Raw genomic sequence first — 24,370 nt, 5'->3', positions numbered from 1 at the left:
GAATATTAGAGCAGAAATTCTAAGATTTATAGAAGAAAACATTAGTGAAACTTTGCAGGATCTTCATGTCAAAGATATATTTGGAGAGTCATTTCCATGGGCATGGAAAATGAAAACAAGAGTAAATAAATAGACTACATGAAATTAAAGAGCTTCTACAAATCAAAAGCAAACTACATAACGAGGCAACTCAGTAAGTGGGAAAAGATATTTGCACATCACACATCCAACAAGTGACTGATAGCAAACATCTCTACAGAAGTAGTGTGGATCAGCAGCTTTAAAAGATGAAAAGAGCGGGCTGGGCAGTAGTGCAGCCGGTTAAGCGCACATGTCTTGAAGCGCAAGGACCAGTGTAAGGATCTGGTTTGAGTTCCCGGCTCCCCACCTGCAGGGGAGTCACTACACGGGCTATGAAACAGGTCTGCAGGCATCCATCTTTCTTTCCCCCTTCTATGTTTCCCTCCTCTCTCGATTTCTCTCTGTCCTATCCAACAACAACAATGGTAATAGCAATAACAACAACAACAACAACAACAACAAGGGCAACAAAATGGGGAAAATGGCCTCCAAGAGCCATGGACTCATAGTGCAGGCACTGAGCCCAAGTGATAACCCTGGAAAAAAAAAAGGTGGGGGGGCGGAGGGGGCCAGGTGGTGGCACACCTGATTGAGCATACATGTTACAATGCGTAAGGACCCGGGTTAAAGTCCTCAGTCTCCACCTGCAGGAGAAAAGCTTCACAAGTGGTGAAGCAGATCTGCAGGTGTCTCTCTGTCACTCTTCCTCTCTATTTTCGCCCTTCCCTCTCTATTTCTGACTGTCTTTATCTAATAAATAAAAACAATAAAAAGTAGATTCCTTACTTATGGACAACTCATTTAATTATGAGAGCTTATGACAAACTCTAGGGAAAATTCTAGCTTTTTTTTTTTTTCAAATTATAAAGACATTTATTACACATTCCACAATTATTTCAAAAATGCTTTCATATGGGTTGCTTGTATTTCTTTAATTTTTTTTATTTATAAAAAGGAAACATTGACAAAACCATAGGCTAAGAGGGGTACAACTCCACACAATTCCCATAACTAGATCTCCATATCCCCTCCTCCCTGATAGCTTTGCTATTCTTTTTTTTTTTTTTTTTTTTTTTTTTTTTTTTTTTTTTAGAATTTATTTATTTATGAAAGAGAGGAGGAGAGAAAGAACCAGCCTTCACTCTGGTACATCAGTCTGGTACATGTGCTGCCAGGGATCGAACTCGGGACCTCATGTTTTCCTATTGTTTATCCCTCTGGGATTATGGACCCAAGGTCATTGTGGGATGCAGAAGGTGGAAGGTCTGCCTTCTGTAATTGCTTCCCCGCTGAACATGGGCATTGACAGGTCGATCCATACTCCCAGCCTGCTTCTCTCTTTCCCTAGTAGGGTAAGGCTCTAGGGAAGCGGAGCTCCAGGACATATTGGTGGGGTCGTCTGTCCAGGGAAGTCTGGTCAGCATCATGCTAGCATCTGCAACCTGGTGGCTGAAAAGAGAGTTAACATACAAAGCCAAACAAATTGTTGAACAATCATGGACCTAAAGGCTGGAATAGTGCCGATGAAGAGTTGGGGGGGTCCTCCATTTTGTAGATAGCTAGTAGGCATATTTTAGTTATATTCCAAAGGGCCTGTGGCTATACTAGTTCTTTTTTTTTTTTTCCCTGAACCTGAAATCTGATATGCAGGTGGATCCTAGTTATTGTTTCGGGAGATGATGTCTTGGCTGGAAAAGGAATAGAAAGCTGGATCAGGGAAGAGAGTAGCTCCATAATATGGGAAAAGGTGTATAAATATTGTTGACTGTAAACCCCATTGATTTGATTTGGTCAGGGGCTTATATTCAGCTTAAGAGCCTATGTGACCTCTGCATCCCTCTAGATCTGAGCTTAACGGAACACTGCTCTCAGCTTGGTTTATGGTGATGTGGGGGATTGAACCTGGAATGTTGGAAGACTCTCATGTATGAGTCTTTTTGTAATGTGAATACTTAGCCAGATGTGCCACTGCCTGGCCCTTATGAGACTCTTTTTGTATAACCGTTATGCTATTTCCCTGCCCATAACAACTTTCCTTTCTCCTTTCCTTTTCTTTTTTCTTTTCTTTACTTTTCTTTTCTCTTCCTCCTTTTCTTTTCTTTTTCTTTTCTCTCCCTTTCCTTTCCTTTCCTTTCCTTTCCTTTCCTTTCCTTTCCTTTCCTTTCCTTTCCTTTCCTTTCCTTTCCTTTCCTTTCCTTTCCTTTCCTTTTTCTTTCTTTGGCATCCAGAGGGTATGGAGATAGTATAATAGTTATACAAAAGACCTTCATTGCCTGAGGTTTGGAGGCCCCAGTGCCAGGTTCAGTCCTTGGCACTACAGAAGGAAGAGGAGAAGAGAAGGGGAGGAGAAAGAGCAGGAGGAGGAGAAGAAGAAAAAGAATAGAGGAAGAGAAAAGGGGAAGAGGGGAGAAAGAAGGGGAGGAGGAAATGAAGGATAAGCACTAACAACATGGCTCTTAAGCAGAAAATTTTTACAAATCATGTCATGTTGCCCTCCCTTTTTTAAAAAAAATCTGTAAACCACTAAGTAGAAGAAATATTTTTGCAATAGTGAATTGGTATTGGAAAAATTTTGATTTTTGATGAATACATTTAAATTATTTATTTTTGCCTCCAGGATTGGTGGGGCTTGGTGCCTGCACTACAAATCCACTGCTTCTGGAGGCCATATTTTCCCTTTTGTTACTCTTGTTGTTGTTGTTATTGTTGCCATTGCTGTTGTTGTTGTTGTTGGATAGGACAGAGAGACATGGAGAGAGGAGGCGAAGACAGAGAGTGGGGAGAGAAAGACACCTACAGAACTGCTTCATCTCTTGTGAAGTGACCCGACCTGCAGGTGGGCAGCTGGGGGCTCAAACAGGGTCCTTGTGCTGATCCTTGCACGTGGCACCATGTGCACTTAGCCCACTGCACTACCACCGGCCCCTTATTTATTTTACCAGATCACTGCTCAAGTCTGACTTCTGGTGGTACAGGAGATTGAGCCTGGGACTTTCAGGCCTCTGGCATCAAAATCTTTTTGCACAACCATTATGCTATCTCCTTTGCTCTTTGTTTATTTTATGAGAGATAAAGAGACTATGTGTGTGCTAGAGAGATATGTGTTTATTTGAGATGAAACCTGGATGCTTAAGAAAACAGGTCCTGTGCACTACTGATGAACCATTTCACCAACCACTACATTTTTACTTTAAAAGGTGCAGCTTTTAAAGTTTTTCCTTAAAAGTGGTGGTTTTAAAATTCTCCACATTTCTGCAAGATCTGGTTTGACTCAAGAAACACATCAGCTTTAATATTGAGTTTCCCAGCTTTGCAAAGAATTGTGAGCCTACACTGGCATAACATAAATGTGAAATGTAATTTGAGTATCAGTGTTTTGCTAGAGTAAGATCTTTTTATAAGAATAAAAGCTCTGTGTTCATAACTTATTTAGCCTAGAATGAGGCCTCTCTGAGATCCTTTACAAAGGGATCTGAACCTACAAAGATGAAATCTGGGGGCAGGAGTTGGTAAGCACACACATTATAATGCACAAGGATACAGGTTCAAGCCCCTGGTCCCCACCTGCAGGGCAAAATCTTCATATGTGGTGAAGGATGGCTGCAGGTGTCTCTCTGTCTTCCTCTCTCTCTCTGTTTTCCCCTCCCCTCTCAATTTCTCTGTTTCTATCCAGTAATAAAAATAAATAAAATTAGAATCAAATTTTAAAAGCCAAAGATGAAATTTTGAAGTATATTGAAATAGATATATAGTTAGGAAGTCAACCTTTTGTCAAAATGAAATGATGACAATTATTTTCCTTTTTTTTTTTTTTTTAAATCTAGAGAGATGCTTTTATGTAGGCCCTAGAATAGGCTGTGGAAAAGAGTGCAATTCTATATTAACAGTCTTGGTAGATTCATAGTTTATATATTTGCATGAGTTTTCTTGGCTATTGTCTCAGTAGAGTCAGGTTTATAATGATGACTCTCAAAGGGAAATAAGCAATTATATATGAAGAAAGGAGCGGGGACCCTATATACTTCTATCTTTAATTTTGTACCTCTTCTCCTTTATTCTATTAGAATCTATGTGTGATTATAACCCAAGTTGAAGCCGGGTGGGGGGGAACTACATCTTTTCATTAAATATCATGTTAAATCCTAAAACACTGTGCACATCCTTAGGCAATAATCAGCTGAAGCGTTAATTGGTTCTTACTATCTTAGTTACATTTGTTTTGCACAAGCTGTTAGAGTTATTACTTGGATTCTGCCTTTGTTGACTTTAGTGCCATTGTTCATTTCCTCTAGCAAAATTTAAGAAATAGTATATAGTAAAGCCTCTCCTTTTAATTTTCTTTTTGTTTGTTTACTTTAAAGTTTGTTTTTAATAAAATTTCTCATTTAGTATTCATTCCCACTGACATTGAAAAATGCACAAGTCAGGATACAAAATAGTTTCATCAACCCCTCAAAAGTCCTTTGTAATGTTTTTCCCCAAACTCCCTTCCCCCCAATTCCTGGTTTCCCCCTGACATATATTCTGCTCTTATGGTTTTTTTCTTTTCCAGAATATCATGTAAATGTCATGATGCAATGCATAGCTCTTTGAGTCTCATTCTTTTCATTTAATGTGATGCACTTGAGATCCATCTTGTCCTTCATGTCAGTGGTCGATTTGTTTTTACCACTGAGTAGTATTCTATGATAAGGCTGTACCACAGTCTTTCCAGTTCACCAGATAAAGGATAGTTGGGTTGTTTCACTTGAGTGATGATGAATATGGCTGCTATGAGTGTGTGTAAGTGTGTGTCTATGTGTACATAGACTTTCACTTTTCTTTTTTTATGTTTATTTATTTATTTTCCCTTTTATTGCCCTTGTTTTTTTTATTATTGTTGTAATTATTGTTGTTACTGATGTCATTGTTGTTGGATAGAACAGAGAGAAATAGAGAGAGGAGGGCAAGACAGAGAGGGGGAGAGAAAGATAGACACCTACTGACCTGTTTCACCACTGCTTGTGAAGTGACTCCCCTGCAGGTGGAGATCTGGGGGGCTTGAACTGAGATCCTTACGCTGGTCCTTGCGCTTCATGTCACCTGCGCTTAACCCGCTGTCCGACTCCCGACTTTCATGTTTCTTGGGTAAATGCCTAGGAGTGGAATTGATGGTTCATATGATAAAGGTATATTTAATTTTATAAGAAACTGTCAAACTATTTTCCAAAGTGTCTGTACTAATTTGCGTCCACACTAGTAATTTTTTGAAAGTTTCAGTTACTATTCATCCATGCTAGCAATTCTGTATAAAAAGAAAGGGGGAAATGGTCACCAGGCACAGTTCATCCTGCAAGCACCAAATCCCAGCAATAATCCTGGTAGCAATAATAAAAAAATGAAAAATGGCCCACTCAGGTTTTTCATACAATCAAACATTTCAATATGCTTGTTCTTTTTTACTTTAGTGCATTGTAATGCTTGTAATTTTTGCATTGTGTATATATAATAGAACTACTTTCTATTTTTACAAGTCAGACTGGTTCAAATTAGTAACCATGTCAAATAAAAAAGAAGAAAAAAAATTAGCAACCATGATAAGCATCTTGCACTTATAATTTGAATGGACAAATAATAATCATTAGAGGTCTAGATACATGCTCAGTGGCTGAGCTCCTTTGACAAAGGCACTATAGTGTAATATATTTATATGTTACATAATATGTGTCCAAATGGTTAAATAACATGTATTGTTATGTCACATATAAACTTCTGCATTTTAATCTTTGTCTTACTCAATTTTCAGATATTAGATCATGTTTAATAGAGTGAGGATAAAAGGTAGGGGAGAACATAGAGGAACTGGAGGTTATTCTTGGGAAACTGTTTTGCTTTTGTCAAATTATTGTTGTTGTTACTACTATTGAATTTCAGTGTCAATTTACTACTATTGATTTCAGTGTTCCCGGTGAACTTTTTTTCCCCCCATTAATACATAGAGACAGAGGGAGAGAGCCTCCCAGTTCCTCATGGTGCCAAGACTCAAACCTGGGTTGTGTGTGTGGCAAGGTATGTGTTCTACCCTGTGACCTAGCTCTGTGGTCACTATTCTTGGGAAACTAGAAAGGTGTTTTTTTTATTTGTTGTTGCTGTTGTTGTTTTTACCTTTAGACACATGACGGCCATTGTTTTAGTTTCATGAGTGATGACATGACTCCTGTCATATAACCTCAGTTAATCAGAATATTCTATATCCTAGAATCAGCTAATTTCCTATCTAATAATAATCCTGAAGAACTTACTTCTCCACAGTTATAGATGACCTCCATGTATATTCTCTCTGCCATACATGGAGTGTCCATGTGGTACCAGGGTAAGAACCTAGGGTCTTGCTTGTTTCACTGGGTAAACTATTTCTCAGCACTCCACAATTAAAATTCTTTTCTAATTTTTCATCACTAGTGTATAGTAGCTGATAATAATAAAAAGCTTTTGAAATTCTCTGTAAGACATTATAGACTTTTCATTGAGCAAGGATCCAAACTGGAAGTTGTATCCTGAAAAGGTGTAAAAAGGGCCACTTAGGCTTTTCATATAGACTGTATGAAAAACATGAATGGGCCTTTTTAAATTTTTTTATTATTGCTACCAGGATTATTGCTGGGACTCAGTGTTTGCAGGATGAACTATGCCTGGTGGCCATTTCCCCCTTTCTTTTTATACAAAGAGAAATTGAGAAGGTAGGAAGAAATAGAGAGGAAGAGAGAAAGACACACCTTCTGTATTGCTTCAACCATTTGTGAAGCTTCTCTCCTATAGATGGGAACTGGAGGTTTGAACTCAAGTCCATGTACATGGTGATGTTTGCACTCTACTGGGTGCACCAGTGCCCAACCCCCTAAAAAGGTTGTTAATGTATTCAAAGAGATGGTCTTTCATCTAGTTGGGTATCTGTGCACAAGAAGAGGAAGGGAGAACTTATGGATTTCAAAACAAATTTGTTTTTTTTAAAACACTTTTTAAAAATATATATTTATTTTCCCTTTTGTTGCCCTTGTTGATTTTATTGTTGTAGTTATTATTGTTGTTGTCATTATTAGATAGGACAGAGAGAAATGGAGAGAGGAGGGGAAGACAGAGACGGGGAGAGAAAGACAGACACCTGCAGACCTGCTTCACTGCCTGTGAGGCGACTCCCCTGTAGGTGGGGAGCTGGGGCTTGAACTGGGATCCTTATGCTGGTCCTTGCGCTTTGCACTACATGCGCTTAACGTGCTGCGCTACCGCCTGACTCCCCAAACAAATTTCCTTTTTGTTTCATATGTAGTACCATAGGTCAAGCTCACATGCGGACTCTACAACTGGACCACTTCCCTAGTTCATTTTCTTTTTATGTGAAACAGAATCAGAGATTCAGAGAAAGAAGGCAAAGTATTGTGACACCATGCAGGGGTTGTGTTAATTTTGTCATTGTTGTTCTCATGTGGTATAAAGGATTGAACCCAGTGCCACACACATGCAAGGTAGGTGCTGTATCACTTAACCATCTATCTGGCACATTTTAAAATGTGAAATTGCTAGAAAAATTCATTCAAGTTTTTAGACCTTGGTAAGGAATATACTTTTTTTTAATGCAGCATTGATTCAAATTCAATGATTGCTTGAGATACTTTTACATCAAAATCATCACAGTAAATTCGTAATCTCAGAATAACTCATATTGTCTTTCCTCTGAGTTTTTATTTTGTTTATTTATTTATTTTTACCAGAGTACTGCTCAGCTCTGGTTTATGGTGATGCTGGGGATTGATCTTGGTGCCTTTGGTGCCTTAGGCATGAAAGTATTTTTGTATAACCACTAGCTATCTCCCCAACACTTCTGTTTCCTCCCTCCCTTCCTCCCTCCTTCCTTCCTTCCTTCCTTCCTTCCTTCCTTCCTTCCTTCCTTCCTTCCTTCCTTCCTTCCTTCCAAATAGTAGGGCAATAGTGCACCTGATTGAATACATACATTACCATGCTGAAGGACATGTGTTCAAGCCCCTACAGAGGAAATCTTCATGAGCCATAAAGTAGTGCTGCAGTGCTCCTCCCTCCCTCTTTATCTCTTCCCTCCCTCTCAAATTTTCTCTTTCCTATAAATAAAAAGAAGGGGGGTGGGGGAAGGAGGGTATGGTCACTGGCTATGGTGAATTAACTGTGCAAGTACCAAACCCCATCCATAATCTTGGTGGCAATTAAAAATTAAATGAATGAGTGAATAAATAAATATATTTTTTGCTTATTCTTGAGAGAGAGAGAGAGAGATATTAGGAGTGAACCTTGGGCCTTATGCACTCTACTTGAGTGAGTGCATAAAAGCTGCTGCTGCGGGAGTCGGGCTGTAGCGCAGCGGGTTAAGCGCAGGTGGCGCAAAGCACAAGGACCGGCATAAGGATCCCGGTTCGAACCCCGGCTCCCCACCTGCAGGGGAGTCACTTCACAGGCGGTGAAGCAGGTCTGCAGGTGTCTATCTTTCTCTCCTCCTCTCTGTCTTCCTCTCCTCTCTTCATTTCTCTCTGTCCTATCCAACAACGACAACAACAATAATAACTACAACAATAAAACAACAAGGGCAACAAAAGGGAATAAATAAATAAAAATAAAATATTTAAAAAAAATTTAAAAAAAAAGAAAGAAAAAAAAGCTGCTGCTTCTTCCTCCTCCTCTCCTTCCCTCTTCCTCCTCCCCCCCCCACCAGGGTTGTCTCTGAGACTCAGTATCTACTATTCCCAGTGACTATTTTTTTGCTTTCCTTTCTATCTTACTTGATAAGACCGAGAAAAGTTGAGAGGGGAGGGGGAAGATAGAGAAAGAAAGATAGACATCTGCAGACCTGATTCACAGCTCGTGAAGTGTTTCTCCTACAAGTGGGGAGCTGGGGTTCAAATCCAGGTTCTTACACATGGTAAGGTGTGTGTGTGCTCAGCAGGATGTGCCACTGCAGGCCCTTTTCTTCTTCTTCAGAAAATTCAAATCAGTGTGTTTCACTGCTCTTCAGAAGCCAAACAAAAAGAAAAATCATTGTCAAAGATTGTAGTCTTTCAGTTTAACATTTGTATTACCTATTCTTTAATTATTTTTTTTAGTGCTTTCCCGAGAATTATAGGGCATTGAAAAGAGAACTGCAACTCAAATGACAGAGTTTATTTTCTGTTTACTCTTAGTCAGCCAGATGAGCTTGTTGGCACATTGTTCAGACTTGTCTGTGATTAGCTTTTTTGTATCCTCTTTCTATTGTTTCATTTTCATTAACATCCATGCTGGTGACTTGCCATTAGTCATGTCAAGATTCCTTTGTGCTGCTGTTGTGTTGAAGAGTCTACCTCATTAAAAAGTCAGCATTTCATCTCCTGTCTTTGGCTCTAGGTCTTCCCCACTGCTTTCTATCAATTGAAATTTTCTTTCTTCTAGTTCCAGCCTCATCAAATCCATTGTTTCTGCATTAAATCCTTTCTGGTTCTCTTTGAATGCCATCAGTTGTGAAGGTTTTGAGATTTTACTTTGCTTACAAGCTAACAAGTTATCATCATAGTTTCACAATGTCATAGTGCTTTATATTTAATTATTGCTTATACAATTCATTTAACTTGGAGCCTTTCATTTTGATTGGAGGTAAGATCTTGGATTCTAAGTTTCAAATAGAAAAGAAGTGAGTGTGCTTCTTGGCATTTTCTTTCTTCTTTTTTTAATTTTTTATTTATTTACTGGGTAGAGACAGTCAGAAATCAAGAAAGAAGGGAGGGATAGAGAGGGTGAAAGACAGAGAGACTTGCAACACTGCTTCACCACTTGCAAAGCTTTCCCCCTGCAGGTGGGGGCTGGGGGCTCGAACCTAGGTCCTTGCGCACTGTAACATGTGCGCTCAACCAGGTGTGCCACCACCTGGTCCTTCCTTGGCGTTTTCTATGTTTCATTCCAGCATCTTTTACCTGGATGCGTTGTGGAAGAGTGTTAACATGATAGTGGTTTTTTTTTTTTTTTTTGTATTGCTTTATCAACTTCATTTCTGGCACTACCATGGTCTTGCTGTAATGCTTGCCATTCACTCACTATTGTTAGGGTGTTCAGTACCAAAGGTATGCAATTAATAATTGCCTTTTTCATATTGTCTGAAGCTTTGCATTTAAGGTTTTCCTAAACTTTTATGTCTTATCATAGCTATGGAAACTAATATTGGGGGAGTTGGGTGGTGGTGCACCAGGTTAAGTGCACATAATATGAAGCACAAGGATCTGGGTTCCTGCCCCCAGCTTCCTACCTGCAGGGGTTCTCTTCATAAGCAGTCAGTTTCTCTCTGTGCTAATCCAACAACAACAACAAAATGGGGGAGCAGTGGATTCATAGTGCAGGCACCAAGCCCCAGTGATAAATCTAGAAGTAAAAAAGAAAGAAACTAATATTGGTAATGTGAAGGGCCCATGATATGTAGAATACCCTCAGATGACCCACACTTGGTTTTCTAAATTATGGGACACTTTGCTTCTCAGACATTATCCAAAGATGCCATGGTGATGAAACCAATCTTAGGCTTTCAGATCTTGACCAGAGGATACAATATAGTGGTGGTCTGTGAATCTGATATCTGAATTGAGTTTGTGTTATTTCATTACTATCCACTCCTTTCAGTTATTGTACCAATAACTGCAGTACTCCAAGCCATTTCTAACTTGTGCGTTGAGGCCGAGTGTTACAGGTATTATATTTTGCCATGTTTATAGATGAGACATAGTGAAAGTAAAAGGAGGTTAAATGACTTGCCTAAGCTCATAAGTTATCAAATGAGAATTAGACTTGAATCTCTAGCTGTCTGCTTCTCTACTGTACTCATGATTGCTTTCATTCTACTGTCTCTTGAAATTATTGTCATATGAGAGTTATAGGTAGCAGATGCCATGGATTCACAGTTGCAGCTATGTAGTTTGTTTTAGGAGTAAGTTTCAGCTGATTCTTGAAATGAAATGGGAATAGATTTAAGGAGAGAGCATTCCTAGGAGCACTGAATAAGTGAACGTAAACAGTGTTCAGGGGATAATAAAAAGATTGAATTGACTATAGAAATAACAGATGAATTTGGTTAGTACTAAAGGTTTATGCACTTTACTGGAAAAAATAAACTTGGTTTTTGTCTGAGAGTGCTTAGAGTAATTTTTCCCCCAAATAATACTACTAATGTTATTTTATTCATAGGAAGCATTGCTTAACATTTCAAATGGAAGTACATTTCCAGACTTTATTATGAAGCTTTTAGTCTGCTCATCTTTCTTGATCTAGTTCTACCCACAGCAGTGTAATTTGGTTAGTTTGGCTTTATGATAAAATTGATCTATTAGGAAGAATTGAATGTATGTTGAAATTCTTCCAGATTTGGGGGGAAAATGTTATTTTATGCATTCTGGTCATTTTTTGCAGAGTGAAGGTCTTGCCATAAAGTTGTCGTTGGCAGGTTTACAGACCACTGTATGTGGTTTTGTTATTTACAGAAACCACACACGGTCTCTGAAACTAGAAATATGTGAAAATATGTAACTGTCAAAGAAATGCCTTATTTATGTAGCATAGTCAAAATAAGACTCTCCATTCAGATGGGAAGCTTATTCCTTTCTTATGTTTGGAGCCTAAGAAGTCTCAGCTCTTGGACTGGAGAGATAGCATAATGATTATGCAAAACGCTTTCATGCCTGAGGCTCTGAGGTCCCAGGTTCAATCTCCAGTATCACCTAATCACCTATTAGCCAGAGCTGAGCAGTGATCTCTCTGATATAAAAATAATAATAATAATTTTTAAAAAAGGAAGGAAGGAAAGGGAAGGAAGGAAAGGGAAAGGAAGGAAGAAAAAGAGAAAGAAAAAGAAAAAGGTGCTGGGTCGTGGCACACCTGGTTGAGGCAAATGTTATAATGCACAGGGACCCAGGTTTGAGCCTCCACTGTCCCCACCTGCAGGGGGAAAGCTTTTCTAGTGGTGAAGTAGTACTGCAAGTGTCTTTCTGTCTCTCTTCCTCTCTGTCTCCCTCTTCCTTTTCAATTTCTGATTATCTCTATCCAACACATAAATAAAGATAATAAAAAAATAAATAAGTAGGGAGTCGGGTGGTAGTGGCGCAGCAGGTTAAGCGCACATGGCTACAAAGCACAAGGACCAGCGTAAGGATCCCGGTTCGAGACCTTGGCTCCCCACCTGCAGGGGAGTCACATCACAAGCAGTAAAGCAGGTCTGCAGGTGTCTATCTTTCTCTCCCTCTCTCTGTCTTCCCCTCCTCTCTCCATTTCTCTCTGTCCTAGCCAACAATGACATCAATAACAACAGCAATAATAACTACAACAAAACAAGGGCAACAAAAGGGAATAAATAAATAAATATTAAAAAATAAGTAAATGAGAAAGAAATCTCAACTCTCCTTGTTTTTATAATTAATTCACTACCTAAACTTGAAGTATTTATCACCCAATAGTACATATTCATTCATTTGAAGTATATTTACAAATTAGAAGAATTGTGAATAACAGAGATAAAAACTGATACCAAAGGTTAGGAACTGAAGTGTGGGAGGTATAGAGTTGGTACAGAGTTGTCCAAGTGAGAATTTCTTTGTGAAATTCTTCATCTTGACTTGCTCATTTTAGCTGCTTCTGATAATATGGAGAATTGTGCAGGGTGATTTTTTCCCCCTAGACTATAGAGTCAAGCTCCATTAAAAATTTCTATTAAGACTCTGGATTTATAGTCACTTAGTAAAAGTTACATTAAAGATTAAGTTCCCACATTAAACCTTTATAAATTTAATATTTAACTAAATATAAATTTAATTTTGTATTGCACCTCGCCTATTCATAGTATACTTTGTATTATGGAATTCTCTGGACCATTTAAACCTATTTTGGAATGGGAGATATTCCTAAAGTACATATAAGATTTTATTTCACCTACAGTTTATTATTTATATTATTATTATTTTCAGCCAGGGTTTTTTTTCTTGTCCTCATTGCCCTTGTTGTTATTATTGTTATTTTTGTTACTGCTGTTGTTGTTGGATAGGACAGAGAAATTGAGAGAGGAGGGGAAGATAGAGAGGGGGAGAGAAAGATAGATACCTGCAGACCTGCTTCACTGCTTGTGAAGCAACCCTTCTGCAGGTGGGGAGGCTGGAGCTCCAATCAAGATCCTTGAGCTGGTCCTTGTGCTTCATGACATGTGTGCTTAACCTGCCGCGCTAATGCTTGGTTCCCCATACAGCTAATTTTTAAAAAATTTCTTTATTGGGGAATTAATGTTTCACATTTGACAGTAAATACAATAGTTTGTACATGCATAACATTTCCCAGTTTTCCATATAACAATACACCCCCCCCCCCCCGTCCTCTGTTACCCTATGTGGACCTGTATTCTCTCCCCCCCCCCCCCCCCAGAGTCTTTTACTTTGGTGCACTACGTCAATTCCATGATTTTTTTTTCTTGCCGCCAGGCTGGGGCAGGGTGCCCCTGTCAATCTACCGCTCCTGGAGACTATTTTTCCCATTTTGTTGCTTTGTTGTTGCCCTTGCTGTGGTTATTTTTTTTTTTTTTTTTTTGGCAGTATGGGTTAACTTTTTTTTTTTTTTTAACAAAACCATAGGGTAGGAGGGGTACAACTCCACACAATTCCCACCGCCCAATCTCCATATCCCACCCCCTCCCCTGATAGCTTTCCTATTCTCTATCCCTCTGGGAGCATGGACCCAGGGTCATTGAGGGTTGCAGAAGGTAGAAGGTCTGGCTTCTGTAATTGCTTCCCCGCTGAACATGGGCGTTGACTGGTCGGTCCATACTCCCAGTCTGCCTCTCTCTTTCCCTAGTAGGGTGGGGCTCTGGGGAAGCTGAGCTCCAGGACACATTGGTGGAGTCTTCAATCCAGGGAAGTCTGGCCGGCATCCTGATGGCATCTGGAACCTGGTGACTGAAAAGAGAGTTAACATACAAAGCCAAACAAATTGTTGAGCAATCCTGGACCCAAAGCTTGGAAAAGTGGAGAGGAAGTATTAGGGAAACTCTAGTGTACTTCTGCTTTCTTACTTTGGTGCCATACTCCAAACTCAGTCAATTTCTGCTTTGCGTTTCTACTTCTTTTTTTTTTTTTTTACATGCATAACATTCCCCAGATTCCCATTTAACAATACAACCCCCACTATTTAATTCATCATTTTTCATGGACCTGTATTCTCCCCACCCACCCACCCACCCCAGAGTCTTTTACTTTGGTGTAATACTCCAATTCCATTTCAGGTTCGACTTGTGTTTTCTTTTCTAATCTTGTTTTTCAACTTCGGCCTGAGAGTGAGATCATCCCGTATTCATCCTTCTGTTTCTGACTTATTTCACTCAACATGATTTTTTCAAGGTCCATCCAAGATCGGCTGAAAACGGTGAAGTCACCATTTTTTACAGCTGAGTAGTATTCCATTGTGTATATATACCACAACTTGCTCAGCCACTCATCTGTTGTTGGACACCTGGGTTGCTTCCAGGTTTTGGCTATTACAAATTGTGCTGCCAAGAACATATGTGTACACAGATCTTTTTGGATGGATGTGTTGGGTTCCTTAGGATATATCCCCAGGAGGGGAATTGCAGGGTCATAGGGTAGGTCCATTTCTTGCCTTCTGAGAGTTCTCCAGACTGTTCTCCACAGAGGTTGGACCAATTGACATTCCCACCAGCAGTGCAGGAGGGTTCCTTTGACCCCACACCCTCTCCAGCATTTGCTGCTGTTACCTTTTCTGATGTATGACATTCTCACAGGAGTGAAGTGATATCTCATTGTTGTCTTGATTTGCATTTCTCTGACAATCAGAGACTTGGAGCATTTTTTCATGTGTTTCTCGGCCTTTTGGATCTCTTCTGTGGTGAATATTCTGTCCAAGTCCTCCCCCCATTTTTGGATGGGGTTATTTGTTGTCTTGTTGTTGAGTCTGGCAAGCTCTTTATATATGTTGGTTATTAAACTCTTATCTGATGTATGGCATGTAAAGATCTTCTCCCATTCTGTGAGGGGTCTCTTGATTTGGGTAGTGGTTTCTTTTGCTGTGAAGAAGCTTTTTAATTTGATGTAGTCCCATAGGTTTATACTTGCCTTAGTCTTCCTTGTAATTGGATTCGTTTCATTGAAAATGTCTTTAAAATTTATGCGGAAAAAAGTTCTGCCAATATTTTCCTCTAAGTATCTGATAGTTTCTGGTCTAACATCCAAGTCCTTGATCCACTTGGAATTTACTTTTGTATTTGGTGAAATACAGTGATTCAGTTTCATTCTTCTGCATGTTTCAACCCATTGTTTCCAACACCATTTGTTGAAGAGACTCTGCTTTCCCCATGTAATAGTCTGAGCCCCTTTGTCAAAGATTAGATGTCCATAGGTGTGGGGCCTCATTTCTGGGCTCTCAATTCTATTCCACTGGTCAGTGTGTCTGTTCATGTTCCAGTACCAAGCAGTTTTGATGACAATGGCCCTATAATACAGTTTGAGATCTGGGAGTGTGATGCCTCCGGTTCTGTTCTTTTTTCTCAAGATTGTTTTGGCAATTCTAGGTCTTTTCTGGTTCCAGATAAACATTTGTAGCATTTTTTCTATTCTCCTAAAAAATGTGCTTGGGATCTTGATGGGGATAGCATTAAATTTGTAAATGGCTCTGGGTAATATATTCATTTTGATGATATTAATTCTTCCAACCCATGAACATGGAATATCTTTCCACTTCTTTGTGTCTTTTTCAATTTCTTTGAGTAGTGACTCATAATTTTCAGTATACAAGTCTTTCACTTCTTTGGTTAGGTTTACTCCTAGATATTTTATAGTTTTTGTTGCTATAGAAAAAGGAACTGATTTCTGGATTTCAATTTCTTCTAACTTATTGTTTGCATAGAGGAATGCCACTGACTTTTAAATGTTAATCTTATAGCCTGACACCTTACTGTATTGCCTGATGATTTCTAAAAGCTTCTTGCTGGATTCCTTAGGTTTTTCCATGTATACTATCATGTCATCTGCAAATAAGGAGAGTTTGACTTCTTCTCTTCCAATCTGTATGCCTTTAATTCCTTGCTCCTGCCTGATTGCTATGGCAAGAACTTCCAACACTATGTTGAATAGTAATGGTGATAGTGGGCAGCCCTGTCTAGTACCTGATCTGAGGGGAAATGCTTCCAGTTTTTCACCATTGAGTATGATGTTGGCTATAGGTTTGCTATATATAGACTCCACTATCTTCAGGAATTTTCCATCTATTCCTATTTTTTGTAGTGTTTTGATCATAAAGGGATGTTGTATCTTGTCAAAGGCTTTCTCTGCATCTATTGATATGACCATGTGGTTTTTGGTCTTGCTTTTGTTGATGTGGTGGATCACATTGATTGATTTACGTATATTAAACCAACCTTGCATGCCTGGGATAAACCCCACTTGGTCATGATGAACAATTTTTTTGATATACTGCTGTATCCGGTTGGCTAGAATTTTGTTCAATATTTTTGCATCTATGTTCATCAGAGATATTGGTCTGTAGTTTTCTTTTTTGGTTGTGTCCCTGTCTGCTTTTGGTATTAGGGTGATGTTGGCTTCATAGAAGCTGGCAGGGAGTATTCCAGTGTCTTCAATCTTCTGGAAGACTTTTAAAAGTAGAGGTATTAGTTCTTCTTTGAAAGTTTTGTAGAATTCATTTGTAAAACCATCTTGTCCAGGACTTTTATTTTTGGGAAGATTTTTGATAACTGTTTCAATTTCATTAGCTGTGATGGGCCTGTTCATGTTATCCACTTCCTCTTTACTTAGTTTTGGAAGTTGGTAGGTATCTAGGAAATCATTCATTTCTTCCAGGTTCTCTAGCTTGGTGGCATATAGTTGTTCATAGAAGCCTCGCATGATATGTTGAATTTCTGCAGTGTCTGTTGTGATTTCTCCTCTTTCATTTACTATCCGATTTATTTGGGTCTTCTCCCTTTTTTGTTTTGTGAGTCTGGCTAAAGGTTTGTCGATTTTGTTTACTCTTTCGAAGAACCAACATTTACTTTCGTTGATATTTTGTATGGTTTTCCTATTCTCAATGTTATTTATTTCTGCCCTAACTTTAGTAATTTCTGTCCTTCTGGTTGCTTTAGGATTCCTTTGTTGTTCTTCTTCTAGGTCTTTAAGATGTGCAATCAGGCTGTTTATTTGTGCCTTTTCTTGTTTCCTAATGTGTGCTTGTATAGCTATGAACTTCCCTCTTAGGACTGCTTTAGCTGTGTCCCAAAGATTTTGATAGCTTGTGTCTTCATTTTCATTGAACTCTCGAAACATTTTGATTTCTTCCTTGATTTCCTCTTTGACCCAGAAGTTGTTAAGAAGTGTACTGTTGAGCTTCCACATTTTGGGACTGTTACTAATCTTTTGTTGATTGTTAAGTGTTAGTTTAATTCCACTGTGGTCTGAGAAGATGCTTGGGATGATTTCAGTGCTCTTGAATAGGCTGATGCTGTCTTTGTGGCCTAACATATGGTCTATCCTTGAGAATGATCCATGTGGATTTGAGTAAAATGTGTATTCCAGTTTTTTGGGATGAATGACTCTGAAAATGTCCAATAGTTCTAGTTTATCTATCTCTTCATTTAGCTCCCTTATGTCTTTACTGATTTTCTTCCTGGATGATCTGTCAAGTTGAGATAGTGGGGTGTTGAAGTCCCCTACTATGATTGTGTTACTGTTAATATATTGCTGTAGCTCTTTCAGTAGAAGTTTGATGTATTTAGATGGCTTCTCATTGGGTGCATAGATATTAATAATTGTTAAGTCCTCTTGATTGACTGATCCTCTGAGCATTAAGTAGTGTCCATTCCTATCTTTTTTAATCTTATCGATTTTAAAGTCTATCATGTCTGATATGAGAATAGCTGTTCCTGCCCTTTTTTGTGGGCCATTGGCTTGAATGATAGTTTTCCATCCTTTCACTTTAAGTCTGTGTTTGTCTTGTTGCGTTAGGTGAGTTTCCTGTAGACAACATATTGTTGGGTTGTGTTTTCTGATCCATCTTCCTACTCTGTGTCTTTTAATAGGTGAATTCAGGCCATTGACATTTATTGATATCAAAGATTGAAGATATTTTAACGCCATTCTTGTAGAGTTTTAGAGTGTTTTGATATATGTCCTATTTGTGGTGGTCTGACTATTTATAGAGACCTTTCAGAACTTCTTTCAGGGCAGGCTTGGTGATGGTTGCTTCCTTCAACTGTTGCTTGTCTGAGAAGGTTTTGATGCTTCTATCTAGTCTGAATGACAATCTAGCAGGATATAGTATTCTTGGCTGAAGGCCTTTCTCATTGAGCACTCGATAGATATCTTGCCATTCTCTTCTGGCCTGTAGTGTTTGTATGGAGAAGTCTGCTGCTAATCTTATGGGTTTTCCTTTGTAGGTGACTCTTTGTTTTTCTCTTGCAGCCTGGAGGATCCTTTCTTTATCCTTATTCCTTTCCAATCTAAGTATGACATGTCTTGGTGTCTTTAGGTCTGGGTTAATTCTGTTTGGGACCCTCTGGGCTTCTTGAATCTTTATGTCTTTGGTGTTGTCTAGACAAGAGAAATTTTCAGCTATTATGGCCTGGAGAATGCTTTCTTCCTCCCCTTCTCTTTCTTCCTCTGGTAAGCCAATAATGCGTTATTGTTTCTTTTGAAGTCATCCCATAGGACTCTGTTGTTGTTTTCAGCATCTCTTAATCTCTTTTTGAGATCTCTTACTTCTTTTTTAGTTGTCTCTAATTCATCCTCAATCTTGCTAATTCTGTCTTCAGCCTCATTGATTCTATTCTCTCTGCCCTCTACTGCTTTCTGGAGTTCATCTATTTTGTTGCCCTGCTCTGATACTGTTTTAACTTGTTCAGCTAGTTGCCTTCTTAGCTCAGCGATTTCAGCTTTCAGCTCTCTAATAACCATGAGATTATTAGAATTTTCTTCCATATTCTCATTTGTTGTTCCTGTATTTCTGATTACAATTTTTTCAAATTCTTTACTCCTGTTATTATTTCCTTGGCTAATGTTTGGATGTTGAACTCGTTGTTTTGTGCTTCACCCTCTGGAGGACTTTTAGCTGGACTCTTGTCCTGGTTCGAGTCTCCAATATTTTTTCTTGTTGTTTTAACCATTTTATATAAGTTAACAGTTTTTTCAATCCCTGAGTTGGAGTTCAGTGGTTTAAAAGCCTTTTTTTTTTTTTCCCCCTGTAGGCTATGGGAGCCTGAGGGCTTTTAAACTATCAATAGGCTTCTTAGCTTAATCACTGACTCCTGACCAAGAGATAAAGCAGGGTGTGGCAGAGATAATCCAGTGGTTATACAAAGAGACTTTCACAGCCCCTCAGCTATGCCACCGAGGTATAGGTCTTCTCCTGAGTTTCCTAGTTAGATCTCTGTACCCTGGTGTCCCTCCCTGTTGCTGCTCCAGATTCTGAGGGTAGTAGCAATGGAGACTCAGAGTTGCACTTGGTGAGTCTCTGGGGAGTCCTTTCCTCCCTTCAGCTGTCCCCTTGTTGGTGGAGCAGACTGGAGGTGGTGTCTCCACTGACAAACTGTTGAACTGTTAGCAGTCACTTAATCTCTCCTTAGGCCCCTCTCTCCTCTCTGTCACCAGCCGCGCGTGTTTGTACTCACGGGTGATTTACTGGGTTTCTGTGGTCATTCTAGTCCTGTCTTGTTTCGGTCCGGGTGGTCTCCTTTGGTATTCCTAGTTGATCCGGGAGAGGAGAGGAGAGGAGAGAAAGCGATCTCGCTGTGGTTATTTTTATTGTTGTTGTTGTTATAGCTGTTGTTGTTGGATAGGACAGAGAGAAATCGAGAGAGGAGGAAAGATAGACACCTGCAGACCTGCTTCACTACTTGTGAAATGAGCCCCCTGCAGAGCTGGGGGCTCGAACCAGGATCCCTATGCTGGTCCTTGCACTTTGTGCCATGTGCACTAACCCACTGCATTACCGCCCGGCCCCCTACAGCTGATTTTTTTAAATGCAACAGCACAGAGGGAATAAATTTGTAATCTCCTACATCAGGAACCCCAACCCCCCCCCTTTTCATCATCACAGAATCACAGCTCTTCTTCACTATTCCTGGAACTCCCCCAGTACAACTATGGTGTTCCCATGTGGTGCCAGTGCTCAGATTCAGGGCTGCATGCATAAGGCACATAACTCAGGGTCGGGCAGAGCTGAGCAGTGCTCTGGGAAAAAGAAAGAAATGCTTCTTTTCTAAATATTTTCATTTGAGAAAGAAATTCAGATTGCCAATGGTTTTAACTCATCCCTCAGGATGAAACTGTAAATTTTCCCATATGGATTTTGTTTATCATTTTCTCATCTTAAAGTTTCAATTATCTATTAACTTCCTCCTGGGCAGAATATGTTAACTTGTGATTTCACATATAGCATAATCTTTTCTGACCTATATAAATTAGCACAACTAACCACTTAAGCCCTAGGTTTTAGTAGCTATACTATAGGATTATTTATTATTTAACATGTCATTTTTAGCAGTGCTCTCAGTGCTATAAGTAAGGATAGCTCCTGCCTTTGGAGTTTTTCACTTCAGAAAAACTAATAATATACAGATGTAGGGTAAGAGAACTAGAATATGAAGAGTACTAGAAAAGAAATTGAGACAGTTAACTTTTTAATTACACACAACACATAGTTTTTATGTAAAATATATACATATATATAGAAAATTGATCTGAACTAGAGTTAATTTTATCTGTTAAAAGTTGCCATGGACATTAAATCTTAATAATGTCTCTTTCTCTTCTTTGCAGAATATATATGTAACTGCTCTCTGGTTGGAAGCTTGAATGTGAATCAGTGCAACCAGACCACAGGGCAGTGTGACTGTCATCCAGGTTATCAGGGACTTCACTGTGAAATCTGCGAGGAGGGCTTTTATCTAAATCACACCTCTGGGCTCTGTCTGCCTTGTCATTGTAGTCCACATGGAGCCCTCAGCATACTTTGCAACAGGTAAGCAGCAGAAGACAGAAACAAAGTTAACTTTGTCTCACCAAAATAGAAAAGCCTTCTGCTCTGTGATCTGGGAGATGTCACAGTGGATAAAATATTGAATTCTTAAGCATTAGGTCCTGAGTTTGATGCTTAGCATTCATTGCATGTGCTCCAGTGATTTTCTGGTTCTTCTCTCCCTCCTCCCATCACCACTCCCTCAATAAATAAGTAAATGAATACATAGAGCTAGCAAGATATCTCACTTGAATAACTTGCTTTGTCATGAACACAACCTAGGTTTGAATCCTGCCCCCACAACACTGAATGAAGCTTCCCCCCGTCTCTCTATCTCTGTCTCTCTGAAAAAGTTGGCCTGAAGTGGTAAAGCCCCAGTGTCAATAAAATAGATAAATGAGTAGATGAAATCAGATTTAAAAAGTAAAAGTAAATATTTTAGTGGTACAGGAGGTGGCGCAGTGGATAAAACATTGAACTCTCAAGCGTGAAGTCCTGAGTTTAATCCCTGGCAGCACATGTACTGGAGTGATGTCTGGTTCTTTTGCTCTGTCCTTCTGTCTTTCAAATAAGTAAATAAATAAATAAATAAATAAATAAATAAAATATAAAAAATAAATAAATTAATTTTTTTGCCTTCAGGGTTATTGCTGGGTCTCAGTACCTGCACTACAAACCCACTGCTCCTAGAGGCCGTTTTTCCCATTTTGTTGCCCTTGTTGTTACCCTTGTTGTGGTTGTTATTGTTCTTGTTATTGATGTCATTGTTGTTGGATAGGACAGAGAGAAATTGAGAGAGGAGACAAAGAGGGGGAGAGAAAGATAGACACCTACAACCTTCTTCACCACCCGTGAAGACTCCCCTCTGCAGGTGGGGAGCCAGGGGCTCGAACCGGGATCCTTAAGCCAGTCCTTGTGCTTCGTACCATGTGTGCTTCACCCACTGCTCTACCACCCGACCACCCAGAAATTAATCTTTTAAAAGGTGCACCTGGCACTGAGAAGACAGCACAACGATTATACAAAAGACTCTTATACCTGAGGCTTTGAAGTCCCATGTGCAACCCCCCAACATCATATTAAACTAGAGCTGAGCAGTGCTCTAGTCTCTCTTTCTGTATCTTTCTCTGTATTTCTCTTTTATTATAAAGTATTAGAAACATGTTACAGTGTGACTGCTTTTTAAAAATATGTATTTATATGTTTGCAAGTTCATGTGTTTCAGTTATCTGTAGTCTACAAATGATTAAAAACCATCCAGTAGTTGTCTTTCATCTCCTTACTTACTTCACTAAGTACAGTCACCTCCAGTTTCATCCATTTTGTCTCTAAGGATACAATATTGTTTTTTTTTAATGGCAGGGTAATATTCCATTGAATATATATCCTATGCCTTCTTTTTTTAAAATGTATTTCTGTATCTTTTTTATTTGATAGAGACAGCCAGAAATTGAGAGGAAGGGGGAGATAGAGAGACACCTGCAGTACTGCTTCACCACTTGTGAAGTTTTCCCCCTGCAAGTGGGGACCAGGGGCCCAAACCTGGGTCCTTGCGCACTATAACATGTGTGCTCAACCAGTTGTACCACCACCTGGCCCCTCCTATGCCTTCTTTAGTCATAATCTGTCAGTGGATATTTAGGTTGCTTCTACTTCTTAGCTATTATGAATAATATATGAACACAGGGATCCTTTTTTTATTTAAAAACTTTAAACATTTTTTTCTTTATTTATTGACTAGAAACAGCCAGAAATCGAGAGAGTAAGGGGAGACAGAGAGGGAGAGAGAAAGAGAAAAAGAGACACCTGCAGCACTGCTTCACCACTTCACCCTGCAGGTGGGGACTGGGGGCTGAATCCGGGTCTTTGTGTATGTGCCACCATCTGGCCCCTCATACAACCTTTCTTATTAGTGTCTTCAAGCCTTTTGGATATATGTCCAAGAGCGATATTGCTGGATCATAAGGTATTTTGGTTTAAGAACACTCCATATTGTTTTCAGTAGAGGCTGTACCAGTTTGCATTCCCACCAACAGTGTACCTGAGTTCCTTTCTCTCTCTCTCTCTCTCTCTCTCTCTCTCTCTCTCTCGCCTCCAGAATTATTGCTGGGGCTTGAGCCTGCACTATGAGTTCACTGTTCTATGGCCATTTATTCAATTTTTTTAAAAATAGGACACAGAGAAATTGAGAGGGAAGGGGAAGATAGAAAGGGGGAGAGAGAGAGAGACACCTGCAGACCTGCTTCACTGCTTGTGAAGCACCCCCCCCCACTGCAGGTGGGGAGCCAGGGGCTTGAACCAGGTTCCTTGCGTGGGTCCTTGCACTCATTCTATGTGCGCTTAGCCAGGTGCACCACCACCCGACCCCAGATTCCTTTATCTCCACATCCTCACCAATACTGTTCATCTGCTGCTTTGTTGATGTAGGCCATTTTCACAGGTGTGAGATGGAATTTCACTGTGGTTTTAATTTGCATTTTATTTATTTATTTGACCAGAGCACTGCTAGGCTCTGGTTAATGGTGATGCTGGAGTTTAATCATGGGAACTGAAAGTCTCAGGCTTGAAAGTCATTTGCATAACCATTATGTTAGCTTCATAGCCCTTTAATTTGAATTTTTATAATGATAAATGCAACTTTTTTTTTTCATGTCTATGGGCCACATGTATACATTCTTTAGAGAACTGACTCTTCCTATGTTTTTCCCACTTTTAAAATAGATTAATTGTGCTTTTTATTGTTGATTTCACTATATATGTTTGATATAAATTCCTTGTCAGATGTGTGATGTACAAATATCTTCTCTTAGTTTCGGAGTTACCTTTTTAAATGAGGGAATATTTTAAAGAACTTTTAGCAATATCATTTGGTATGAATTGAGAGGAGCATGCAGGAAAGTGAGCCCCACCCTGGAGGTTCCAGGACTGGGGGAAATACAGGCTCAATAGAGGAAGCGGGAGGTTCCTGCTGTCTTAGGCTTTAAGAAGGCAATAGATAGTTATCACTATAATCGTATTACTTGGGAATTGGGTTAACTTTGAAATATCCCTTTGTTAGGATTTGCTGTATCATACACAACATCACCATAATTTATATCCTTTAACATTATTTGTATATAGCTGTAAACTACATCTTTCATTACTGTGAACAGTTTCAGTATCTATAGATAATCCTAATAATGCTTTGGCCTTTCAGTTTCTTGACCTCTCTTTCAGTACATTTTCCTTTGTGTTCTTTCCAATATTTATTTATTCATATATTTATTTATTTACCAGA

At 39.3% G+C, this 24,370-nt stretch overlaps 1 protein-coding gene across 1 annotated transcript in view; it reads left to right on the top strand.

The window, feature by feature from the left end:
- The window catches only part of MEGF9 (multiple EGF like domains 9), a 130,487-nt gene that overhangs the window by 43,955 nt on the left and 62,162 nt on the right, over positions 1-24,370 (top strand). The window contains exon 2 of the mRNA XM_007528937.3: positions 20,895-21,096. Within this exon, the coding sequence (XP_007528999.2) occupies positions 20,895-21,096 (202 nt within the window). The remainder of the gene's footprint in view (positions 1-20,894; positions 21,097-24,370) is intronic.

Source organism: Erinaceus europaeus, chromosome 10 (genome assembly GCF_950295315.1).
Source record: "Erinaceus europaeus chromosome 10, mEriEur2.1, whole genome shotgun sequence".
NCBI lineage: Eukaryota > Metazoa > Chordata > Mammalia > Eulipotyphla > Erinaceidae > Erinaceus > Erinaceus europaeus.
The sequence above is the reverse complement of the archived record's forward strand: the minus strand, read 5'-3'. Positions and strand labels throughout refer to the sequence as shown.